Source organism: Strongylocentrotus purpuratus, unplaced genomic scaffold (genome assembly GCF_000002235.5).
Source record: "Strongylocentrotus purpuratus isolate Spur 01 unplaced genomic scaffold, Spur_5.0 spur5_scaffold_15, whole genome shotgun sequence".
Lineage (NCBI taxonomy): Eukaryota > Metazoa > Echinodermata > Echinoidea > Camarodonta > Strongylocentrotidae > Strongylocentrotus > Strongylocentrotus purpuratus.
Window position 1 is genome coordinate 22,501,746 of NW_022145600.1, and position 12,892 is coordinate 22,514,637.

General features: G+C 37.1%; 2 protein-coding genes across 4 annotated transcripts in view; one reads left to right on the forward strand and one right to left on the reverse strand.

Annotated features, from left to right (window-relative positions):
- Positions 1–3,746, forward strand: part of LOC592945 (cilia- and flagella-associated protein 58) — a 20,953-nt gene extending 17,207 nt beyond the window's left edge. The window contains 2 exon segments of the mRNA XM_030985837.1: positions 2,060–2,193; positions 2,908–3,746. Coding sequence (XP_030841697.1) covers positions 2,060–2,193; positions 2,908–3,031 — 258 coding nt within the window. The 3' untranslated portion in view covers positions 3,032–3,746.
- Positions 3,508–12,554, reverse strand: LOC100889715. 3 transcript variants are annotated; one of them, XM_030985839.1, is made up of 8 exons: positions 12,363–12,554; positions 11,568–11,718; positions 11,277–11,410; positions 8,409–8,596; positions 7,705–7,773; positions 6,552–6,670; positions 5,726–5,943; positions 3,508–4,617 (listed from the first exon to the last, which is right to left on the reverse strand). In XM_030985839.1, the coding sequence occupies exons 1-8, from the start codon at positions 12,517–12,519 to the stop codon at positions 4,484–4,486; spliced, it is 1,170 nt and encodes a 389-aa protein (XP_030841699.1). In that variant the 5' UTR covers positions 12,520–12,554; the 3' UTR covers positions 3,508–4,483. The 3 variants fall into 3 exon arrangements, with proteins under 3 accessions (XP_030841699.1, XP_030841698.1, XP_030841700.1); XM_030985838.1 differs by having other exon boundaries at positions 6,552–6,676; XM_030985840.1 differs by having other exon boundaries at positions 6,552–6,676; positions 11,568–11,707; positions 12,363–12,507.
- Between the last annotated feature and the right edge of the window lie 338 nt (positions 12,555–12,892).

A 12,892-nucleotide genomic window follows, 5' to 3' on the forward strand; every position in this document is an offset into this window, starting at 1 on the left:
TTCACACTATGGAATACGAGGAATAGCATTACAGTGGTTTAAGGACTATTTTTATAGAAGATTTCAATTTGTACAGTACGGAAATGTAACATCTCCCATGCTGCCTTTAACATGTGGTGTACCGCAAGGCTCTGTCCTAGGCCCAACGCTTTTCCTACTTTATATTAATGATATGCCATTTGCTACACGTTACTTTAACTTTCGACTCTTTGCGGATGACTCAAACTTATTCCATACATTTCCTGAAGGGCAAAAAGAAATTGATATGACTGAAGTGAACACAAATCTTCAAATTGTTTCAGACTGGTGTAATGCTAATAAACTGACAATTAATTTACAAAAGACGAGTTATATGCTAATAAGAAACCAGAGACGGCAGATTAATGTTCAAGGGCAACTGGCTATATCAGAAGCTGAAATAATAGAAGTTGATTCTTCGCTCTTTGTTGGGATAAAGATTGATAAACACTTGACTTGGAAACCCCACATACAAATGGTTAATAAATGCATCAGACAAAAAGTAGGAATCCTCTTCCGCTTACGGCATTTTGTGCCTAGAAATATCCTAGTGTTGTTGTATAAAACCTTTATTCAACCTCATATATCATACGGAATTGAAGTGTGGGGGAGCACTTACAAGTCTCACTTAAATTGCATACTGTATACACAGAAGATGGCCATACGGACAATCACATTTAGCCATTTTATGAGTCGTTCAGCACCATTGTTTTACGAATTGAAAATCTTAGATATTAACAAGTTCTATGAGTTGTCTCTATGTACATTTATGTATGACCTAGTACATAATAATTTACCTCACTGTTTGACGGATTATTGTGATAAAATTGAGCATAGATACAATACAAGAAAAAGAGAAAAGGGCCATCTACGTATACCACTGTATAAAACAACACAAGGCAAATTTTCAGTAACTTAAGGAACCCGATTATGGAATGAACTTCCCGATGAAATCAAAAACAAAGGGTCTAGAAACACTTTTCGTAAACATCTCAACGATTACTTGATGAATAAGTGATTGAATTATGCAAGTACACATGTATATATTGTAAATAATCTCCATATTACATTTTTGTTGTTTTTTTTTGTCAAAAAAATGCAATTTTTTGTATAAATAATCTGTAGATACATGTATCTATGACTTTTTAACCTGGTATATCCTCTTCATAATTATATTTGGAGTGTAGAAATTGTGCTACGGTATTACTCAACATATACTTCTACTGTCAAGTTTTATTTTTTGATAATGATATATTTATTTTTGCCAAGTGTGTGCTAAGAACAGGGGCCAGACTCGACTAGCACATGTGCTATTATTTGGCTCCTTTTCATCACCTTCTATATATGTCTAGCATATCAATACTTTGTTAGGTTTTTCTTTAATATGATCTATAATATTCATTTATGAACATGTACCATTCACGATGTATTCAAATGTTTAATCACTGATGTTATTGATGATGAATAAATAAAATCAAATCAAATCAAATCAAATGTAGTGTACCGTAATAATTACCAAAATACTGTGTACCATGGTAATTTTCTTTAAGGGAAGCCATACTGTACTAGAAGCACTACCGTAAAATCCTTTGATTGGGCAAAGGCATTGTTTAACAATGTTAAATCCGAGATGCATGGCCCTACATGTTATCAGTGTCTGTGATATGGCGTAATATTGAAGCCCTAAAAAATTGTGCTTCAAAATGATCATGAAATGCCTCAAAAATTTTAAAAACTTTGAGTGACCGGTTTTACCATACTCACTTTTCCCAATAGACTGTAGTGTTATAAAAACCATTAGGAAAATGAACTATGACATTTCTAATTCCAATCATAGATATCTTGATAATCAGACAGGTGATTGGCTTGTAAAAGTCATGGGATTCCTGACTGATCTAAAGGTTTATAACTATGATTGCAGCATGAGCTTAAATCCAGGATTTAAAAAAAAAATCTGAGGCAAAGTTACCCAATCCCTTTAAAAAGCAGTATTTGTACTTTCATTACTCATATTTTTTTCCAATGTTTGCATGCACTACAGGGAATGGCATCGGAGCTGAACATGTATGAATCCCAGGTCCAAGAGTACAAGTACGAGATAGAGAGACTCGCGAAGGAGCTGCAGGATGCCAAGAAGAAGTACTACGCCCAGAAACGAAAGGAACAGCAAGCAAGGTAGGACACACTACACTGCAATACTCAAAACAAGAGTCATCTTGACAGCAATATGCTTTTAGATAATGCCTCACTCACACCTTTGCGTATTTATGGCAAGCCGTTTTAACATTCTGTTGTAAAGCAATGGTAATTCTTGATAGCAAGAATTTGATATCTTGATTTCAAGAATTAAATTCTTGATAGGAATAAATGTTAAAAAGGCTTGCCATGAATATGCAGCAATATGCAAGCCAAATACGCAAAGATGTGACTGAGGCACAAGGCAGAAAAAGAATGAACTGTTGGAAGTCAAGATAGTCGGATATCAAGGGTGCAAATTGATCAACATACGCTACTTCTACTACTTTCCATATTCAGTTTAAAGTTCACCTTTTCAAGATTGAAAAAAAAAGAAGAAATATTTGTTGCTTTAAGAAAAAAAAAATTCTACACAACTCATTGATAAGTTGTCTTTCTTTTCTCAATATAGAGATTTTCATATTTTGGAGAAAATGTCAGGAAATAGAGAGGGCTCAATCGATTGAATTTACCTCTAATGTTGTTGTTCAATGTTGTTGTCACATTCCTATATTCCCTTTTTAATATAACTATTATTATTTTCTTTAGGTTGGATATCTAAGAATATCTACTGTACCATGTTGACATATTCTTTATCTATGAATATCTACTGTACCATGTTCACATATTCTTTCTTGTGTGTGTTCATTGCAGAGAGCGAGACAGAGCCTTAGCGCAAGCTGGAGCGCCACCTATCCAGCCGCAACGAACAGACGGTCCTAGGTTCACAGGAGGGGGCTTCAACTTGAAACAGACCGGGAAAGTAGGCGCTAGCTGAAGACCCCGCCCATCCCCAATTTAACCCAGCCATATTATTATATCTATCAAGAATATTGTATTGACCGAATCTATTTTGTGGAAAGTTATCACTTGTTACTGCCTTATATTACTAATATTTGGTATTAGCACTTTGCTATCAATCATTATGTCTGTTCCTGAAGTAATTAATTATAGACATTGTTTTAGAGGGAAGTGAAGAAATGGGTGGGAACTCCAATTGATTTTGAAATGAAACGGTGGTTGATAAAATTCCCAGCAATGGCAGCTGGTAAACTGAATTTACAGATTCAATTCGACAAGTACACTCTATGATACCATATCTCATGGTGATGTTGTTGTAGTTATCATTCTCTCATAGTCTCGGCAATAACACACCCCAACTGAAAATAGGCAATACAAAATGCTAATCCAGTATACAACCAAAAATGTGCTTTTTGAAGTGTAATTTTTATCATTCTGCATTATACATGTACATTTTTCTTTTTCCTTATCTGAAAGAAATAAGCTCTCTTCAGTTCAGAGGATACTACATATATCATACATGCAATTTCTAAATGGTTTAATATAGTTATATACATGCTTGTTTTACCCATATATTGTATCACATATATTATGAATAACCCATTCACTTCAAGCCGTCCATATCTTTATTATATGCAAATTGAAGACCTTGCTGTTTATATCTTGAAATAAAATGAAACTTTCACTGAAAACACTAATTGACCGTTTTCCTCTTTGTTCATTCATTACAGAACATGTAGTAGATTTTTTACCACATCATCTCCAAATAATTATTACATAGAAAAAAAGCTCAATCATAATATAGATATAATATAGGCCTACAGGTTTTTAACCTCCCATGATACATACATGTACATATGACAGTCACTTCATATTCGTATACATGTATTTTTTAACAAGTATTTTTTTAACAAGTATGTGTATGAAATACTAGTTTGGTAAATCAATATAGAAACGCAACACAAAAAACCCCTAAAACCTATGTTTTTCACTTTCTTTCAATCCTGTTGACAACTTACCATTTGTGTAAAGTTGTTAAAATTCATTATTTCATTTTTCAAAAAAGTTTACTCACAGATATCTTATTCCAAGAACTCAAAGTTTACTTCCTTTATCTAGGTCCTACTAAATTACTTCTAACTACCGGTATGCTCCCTACACTCGTAGCTTTGTAATTATAATTTGCCTTGGAAGTATTATTAGCCAGTTTCTTCAGTCGTGTTTCAATAAGGATTAACTCTTTGCCTGCTTTTGGTCAACCAATGTATCAAACACTGGACTGATACGGTCTACATTTTGTCACACATGTATCACACATAAACCATGTACTCCTAGTAATGTTGCAGTCTTGGGTTTCGATCCATAGCGTATAAAGAGTTACAAAGTTATTCTATTGCTGTCATACTGGACAGTTTCAATAGTGTAAGATTTACTTCTGTGGGGACTTTCTTCTACCAAAACAACTAAAGCAGGCAAAGGGACAGCATCCCGGAGAGATCGTTGAACTCTCGTCGTCGTCAGATGTCAAAGCCTCGTAGCTGGTGATGCTGAGGTAGCCTCCGCCTGTGTGCAGGGGGGGGGGGGGGTGACGGAGATAAAGAGAGAGATGGGGACAGGGGGACAGGGGGACAGAGACACATAGAGAGAGAGATGGGGGAGAGGGAGAAAGGGGGGGGGGGGGAGAGGGAGGAAGAGGGAGGAAGGAGAGGGGGGGGGGGGAGGCAAGGGAGAATAGAGAGGAGAAGGGGAGAAGGACGATGAGGAGAGAGATGAATATAAAGAGTGGAGAAGGAAGAAAGAATAGAGAGAGGAACGAGAGAGTGTGTGAAAGTGAAGAGAGTGATAGGGAGAAGAAAAGATATTGACAGAAATATGGAAAGATTGTTATTTGTAAGTTGTATCCGATTTACAAAAAATGTGATTAAAACAAAAATAGAATAAATGGGGATGAATATAGAGAGAATGTCTTATTCACTAATCAAATGGGTTATTAAGATACCAAAGACATTTTTCATTTTATACTGATTACCTTTCTGTATTCCATGTTTTTGTCAATGATAAAACAGACAAGATTTATATAAAACAGACACAAACAAACACTTCTTACACTCTCCGTTTTAAAGATAACAGATCAGCTAAACAACGAAAAAGTAAATTGATGGATATTTCCCCCTTTTATACAATTAAGGATTAGAATCCAGTATGAGTGACCACCTGCTAATTTGCGTCCTCGAATCCCGGCCCCCCCACTCAGTGTTATTTAGGGTATATACGCATATGCTCGTACCCTCTTTTTGAAAGCACCCCCTATCTGAGCACTGCCAATATTTCCGAACCCCCCTTTCGCGGGCTTTTCGCGGGCTTTTCCTGCCTTGGAGACCCCCCTAAATCAGGAAAAATGCTCAATGTACCCCCCTAAATTCGGAATAATTTCTCAGGAGTTCAAAGAGATGAGAGAAAAAAAGAAAAAAACCCCCTTTTTAAAGAAATCTCCGGTTGAAAAGTCAAATACACCCCTTTTTTTACAATTCTCGGGCCGGACTTTGTCGCACGAAAAGTACCCCTTTACCGGACATTTTGGCAACACGCATGCGGTCATTCCGACCTCTGAGTGGGGGGGGGGGGGGGGGGGGGGCCGGGCCTCGAATGATAAATAAAAACATGACTTTACCATTTTTGAGAGACTTGGGTAGCTCCAGTTTTCTTCGAATAAGACCACCTCCCGAGGAGGAGACGGTGGATGCTCGACCCAGGGTCCTGGGAGTAGAGATGTTCGAACCAGGCGTACAGAAGTAAACCTCGGCGCCGCGTGTTCCCTCCATGAAACCGTCCGATCGGTTCGCTTGTGTGGAATAACGTCTGTCAGGGGATGAATTACTGTAGGTCGTCCTAATCAAGACAGAAAGAAAAAGCAGTAATGTATGATCAGGGAGGTGAGACTTTAGCCCTGGTATGATTCGTGTTGCATGGGTACAGCCCACGAAACCGATGACGGGCAACCTTTAAAGAGACCGGCATTATCGGTCGGGTATATCGGTCGGGTATATATAGGCCTTCTGATATTTATCTGATGGCTGAAAATTAAGGGGACAGAGCCAATTAAAAGATGAACAACAAAAAAATGTGTAAATGAAATTGTAGTCAAACATGCATTCAGCATATTGTCACACACACGCAATATGCTTTCTCAATTCAAATTAAACTTAACATTTATACTTACATCAATGTTCTTTCTACCTAATTTCAGACAATCACAAGATATTGTGTCTATCAGACGTTATAGAGAGAGAGAGAGAGAGAGAGAGGAAGAGAGGGAGAGAGGGAGAGAGAGAGAGAGAGAGAGCTAGAGAGAGAAGGGGGAGAATGTGATGGGGGAGTGGATAGCTAGTGTGTGTGTGTGGGGGGGGGGGGGATGGAGTGGGGGTGAGAAGGGGGAGACGGAGAATCAAAGCCTCTGTAGCATGCATACTATTAACTAATAGTTCATGTAAGCTTACAAGTAATCGGTGTCCTCATCATCTGATGCAAGTTCGTTGAACCCTTGGCCGAGGTAGAAATGATCACCACGAGCATGAGAGCAGAGCATTGTCTGCACCTCGGCGTCGTTGTGATCTACCTGCGACTAATAAATACGTGAAAATTCCGATGAATAATAGTAATCATAACAATTAGATAATACTGATGAATAATGATGATAATTAATGATGATAATTATATTCTTATACTGAAAAAGCTACATTTAAAATGCGCAATTTGCCTATTCATGGATTCACCCCTCCGGCAGATACCGCTTGTCTTGGGCACTTAAAAAAGTGCTCCATGTTTGGTTTCATATTAATAAATGAAAACAATATAGAATGTTTTGATACTTTCGGATTTAATTTAATTTAACTGTGCTAATATAAGTTGGAAACCATGAAGTGATGGAATACGAGCCTAAGCAACTTTAATGTACTTTTTTGTTATAAAATTATTAAGAGAAAAACAAAGTATATATTGAATAATTCCAAAGAAGCCGAAGTTTGGTAACTAGATTTCAATTTAATTATTCCATAGATAAATTTCAGAAGAATCAGTACTTGAAATGTCCATTCAGTATTCTAGTAGAAAGGGTTCCGTGATCATTCTTAGATATTTCCTTTTCAAATTGAAGCATACAGCACAAGCTCTGAGGTTTAAGGTCCAGAGTAAGAAGATGCCAAACCATTGGCTTTCCTCATCTTTATTCTTATGTTTTCCTTTTTTTTTAATTTTTTTTAAAACTCTCTCCTTTTCGCTGTTTCTATCCTTCATACTATTCTATGACTATGACATATATATATTGTCGAACTCTCTCCCTTTCTCCGTTACTCTCCTTCTTGCCTATTTGTCATGCGCTTTACAAAAACGTTTAATTAATTATTTATTATTATTATTAAATTATTGTATGACTATGATATACATGTATAGATTTGTAAGACATTCTGCTTTTGTGAGTTAAATTTCTAAGCTCCATGTAATTCAGACCTTGGGCTAATATATGGATTTAAAAACAAACCTATTTTAATTTCAATTTCAATTTTAATATAGCCTAGCACATGCATGCACAGTTACGCAATAGAATTGACGCCTTTGGTGCAAAGGACACGCTTTCATCATAATTTTACCCACCTCATTCATTGAGAGTTCTTTATTCAGTGTGGCAACTTCGGTCTTGGCTTCATGCAGTTCTTTTCTCAGCTTCGTTGAACAAATTTTGTGCCAGAAAAGGTAATTTGGAAAAAAAATATAAAAGATAACAAATAAAAATAGACTTGGAAAACTCATGTGAGCGCATGCAGTTACTATTCGCATCTGAACTGTCTAAATTTATTTGTCTTTTGCACTATTTACATCATGTGTAATTAGTGAAAATATTGTAAACTGTGGACAAATGTAAAATAAAAACATTAATTCCACTGTCCTCATGAATATGTAAGCAATTGTTTCAGTTTTCAGGCTCAGTTAATTGTTCCAAATTATTTTACATTTTTTTCACAGTTTACATTTTTTTTCACTAAGTAGGCCTTGATAGCGCAAAACACATTAATTCCACTGTTAAAGACATAACAGAAGGTGAGTACCTCATATCAATCTGTTTGCATGCAGTTTTTATTGTAAAGATTAAACTAAAAGATTAAACTAAAAGAAAAGAGAAATAATGGTAGCTATGCTTATTGTGTATATGCCCGAAAATGACCTATTGTGTGGTTGTTGTCATTAAATCGAAGAAGAAAAAAATATCTTATGTTCGGAATTCGACTTTTATTCTATATTTATCAACACTGTTGAACACATATAGATATAAAAACCAAAGTTTAAGGTCAGTTTAATACCTTCGCATTTTCCAGAACGAGTATACTGCTGGCTTGTGCCTGTTCGATGACGAACTCATTAAAGCTATGGTCCCATCCCTCAACTCTGATCTCAGTACCGCCACCCCCATCGCCTCCAATGGCATCTTCCATGATGACGTCACCCCGCTTCTCGCATGCGATAAGTCGCTGAGGCGTTACCTTGGCGACTGAATGAAATTGATGCGGAACATTCAACAGGTGTATGAACTATTACAGTAAAATTGTCATTAATTGAGGGTGATCATAACATGTAATTTAGGCTTCTCACAACCTTAAAATAGTAGACAAGATTAAAGATTTCATCAATTTATGGGGACCGTCTCAAGCCAAGTGAATCTTGACATGGTTTTCTGTTGTTTGCTGCCTCGAGATCCAGCGAAATTACTGGAGCAAAAATAGGTGACAGTGAATAGCCAGAGTCCATAATAAGTGAAGGAGGTTCTTCAAAAATCTATTACACAGGATGTAAGGACTAATTTGAAGAGAATCTGAAATGGAGAGTATACTCGCATAGCTATACTATAAAACAAACCTGTTTATTGCTATACATTGTGCAATACAGAAAGACAAAATTTATTTCGTCAAATTGAAATTGAAATTGAATTTGACAATCGGAAATGTGAAATCTTGTTTTTCTTGCTAAACGAACATTATAAATACACCATGAGTACAGGAGTAGATATCCACTCTGTCAGGAATCATTTTAGGGATCTCTTTATTTTTAGTGGAAATCCATGCTCAGAACAATAAAAGAATCGACACTCGAAAGAGTAAACCAAACCACTTTTTGGAGTGGATTTCATTATCATTTTGGAGGGGATTCAACTATCAACCTAAATGATCCCTAATAATTATGACTCATAAACGAGCCTGGATAACCATTCCACTATTATCCGCACATGGCCATTGATATCATCAAAGTCATTCAATACAGATAACAGGCTCCTTCGAAAAAAATATATATCTTGAGAAATGTAATTTCACAGTTATTTGTAATAAAAAATGTCCCCATTTTTTGACTTACTCTTAAACCTTGGAAGATAGATTGGTTTCAACCGGCTGGTTGGAACAATTTCTTGAATAATTTATTTTTTTGAAATTTTGCCAAACAAATAAACAATAAAAAAAGCTTGTCATTAGCTTGCTCGATATAACCATGGACCTACTAACGAAATCGTGCAATGGATTGCTTGAAAACAATTATTTTTTTTCGAGCAAAAGAGAAAAACAACCCTGTCAAATTCAAGGTGATCAGACAATTAAAGTATTTGTTAATTCAAAGGCAATTTGGAAAATGTATTTTTTTTGGTCGGGCAACGCTTCAGTTGATTTGATCAGTGGGGTATTTCATCAACATTTGTCCGCCGACAACTGTCAGCGCTGACTAAATTTGACCAATCAGAGGCCTGGAAAATAGTCGGTGAAAATAAAATTGTATGTAAAAATGATATTAGTCTGTGAAAACCACCGACTAATTGTTTCATTAAAACGCCCCCTGGCTTTGTGAGCTCTTTTAAGTCTCTCCTTATCCCTCGTATCGAAATATCAATTATACATGATTGATAATACATATAGCTGATTACACTCATCAATACATGTGTGATAATGAAGAGAAGTTTGGATATTATACATGGTGTTTGCCAGAATTAGCACAGAAAAAGTATGACAAGAGCTGTGTACTATAATGTGTGTACTAGATACTGCTGCAATGCTCATATCATTTTACTATTTTAAGGGGAAAATAAAGACCTTTTTGTGTCACGAAAGACTCAATATTTGTAGTTTTAGGTCATAATTAAACTTGATTACGTAGCGTGGATGTTCCTGGAATTTCTCGTCTCATGTCAAAAAAGTCATTACGAAATCAAGAACTGCCAAATAGGGATATTGCCATGTTGTAGTGAAAAGCTCCCTGGTCATATCTTTATCATGTAAACGAAGGCCTACATTTTTACACCATACACACTTTAATAGAAAAGTAGTTCGAATGATGCTCTTTTACACCATACACACTATATTAGAAAAGTAGTTCCAAGGATGCCTTTTTACATCATAAACAATAAAATAGAAAAGAAGTTCTAATGATGCTCTTTTAAACCATACACACATTAACAGAGAAGTAGTTCCAAGGACGCTTTTTTACATCATACACACTTTAATAGAAACTTATTCAAAGGATGCTCTTTTACAGCATACACACTGTAATAGAAAGGTAATTCCAAGGATAGTTTTCTACATGACATGATTTCTGCTGCGCAGTGCGCTGTCGGTCTACGCAAATTAGATCAGACTAGACAAAAAGTTGGACACATTTGATATCAATATAATGTTCAGAACGTAGGACTTTTGTCGCGGCGCGCAGTTGCAGTACGTTTACACCTTGAAAATAAAACCGCTTCACGTGTGAACGAGCCATTAGAATACCAAAAAAAAAAAAAACCACATAAAAACACACATAGGAGCATCACTGTCCTGGCTGTGTAGTAAAAGCTGTGCTTTTGATTCTCAACATTTCAAACACCACTGTACAAAACTCAATTGATTTCACTCAAAATCGGTACTTTAGTGACAATATTGATGACACCTAAATAGCAGTAAAATACATTTTTTTCAACTTACAGATGTTAAAAAGAATAATTTTAAAATTCAAATTGTAAGTCTACTGTCAAACTTTGCTTACAGCCGCATCGGCATGATTGTATGCAGTCTATGCAATATTGTGTGGTGTGTGTATTTGTGTATGGGTCTAATAATACCTGCCTCACAGCAAGCATGCAGTGCTAAAGGTCAATACGCATTAGCATTGACTCTCTATGCTTTGCTGGAGTGCATAAAAACAGTAATTACCTTGTGAAGGGATCCGTGGGATGACTGCTCGACTGAATCTACGATCCCGCCCATTCCTCCCATTTCTCATCTGTGAATGGATGTCAGTCTCATCCTTCTCTCCATCATCCGTTGCTATAGTAGCCGATGCTGCTCTGAAACATACACCAAATTATTCCATACCGTTATCAATTAATTAATACGTTTACGTGCGTGCTCTGTACTAAGTGTGAAATCTTAAAATGAGTAAAAATTACAAACATACAAATAGGGTAATGAGGACAAATTCCAAACGCAATTTACTCCATGTACCTGTGAATATTTGAAGGTGCTGTATTCTGGGAATGAGGTTTGGTGTCATCTTTGATTCTCAACGTTGAAGCCCCCCTCATAGGACCTTTACCCTCTGGAATCTGTGTTTTCCAGACTTCTGAAGTGCTTTTGGACGCAGTCTGTGGCAAGTCTTCCGTTTAAATACATGGGGAGAGAGAGAGCGAGAGAGAGAAAGAAAGAGAGAAAGAAAGCAGGGGAGGGGGAGGGGGGGGGGGGGAGAAAGGGACAAAGAAGAAATGAGAAGAGTAAAAAGGGTATGAGCCACAGACATTCAGAAGAGAGAGAGAGAGAGAGAAAGAGAGAAGTAAACGCGAGGGAAGAAGAAGAAATTAGAAAGAGATGGTGCGAGTGCGAGAAAGTCGGAAGAGAGAGAGAGAGAGAGAGAGAGAGAGAGAAAGAGGGACAGATAGAGAGAGAGAGAGAGAGAAAAGATAGAGAGGGAAAGAAAAAGAGAAAGGGAGTGAGATAGAAAGAGGGACAGATAGAGAGAGAGAGATAGAAAGTTGATTGGAAAAAAAAAAAAACTTATTTAGATCATTTTCCTAATGAATTCACGGACATTTTTCTTCTGCACATAATCTACAACTGCTAATATGTGTTTTTCCCTATTATCTCGTTAATCATAAGGATGATATAAACCAATGACTATTTTGTTTTATGACAATTATTTTCGCAATATGTGCCCCTGCCCCCCCCCCTCGGATACGCCCCTCACCAGAAAGACAACTGACTATAGTACAGTGTATATGTTGTGACAAAGAGAGCGGAACATACCGGTGACATCACGATGTTGTTCGGTGAGATTGCCATGGCAACCGTTCTCCTCTTCAGTCCCGAGTACGGTGGTGAGAAGGTCCACTGCGGAATGAGCGGCGTCAAGCAGGTTTACCGCCGTCCGGGCCGCGTCCAAGAGCTTCTGACGCTCGCTCATAATTGATTTCTGGAAGCTGGAGGCTAGGGCAGGCCTGTCGCTAGAACGTCGCTTTATTACATTAAGAGTTATCTAACTTTGAACGTCGGTTTAAAGAAGTGGGAAAATGTATGAGGCACGGAATATTGTATTGGAAATGAAAGCGAAGAGAAAAGGGCCCTCACCATACCACCACCTGCCACCACCACCTGCCACCACCACAATTTATACCACTTCTACCACCACAGCCATCATCACCGTCACCACCACAGCCATCATCACCGTTACCACCAGTATTACAACCATTACAACAACCACCTCCATCACTATCACCACCATGACCACCACCAACACCACCACCACAACCATTATCACTTCAATCACTATCTCCATA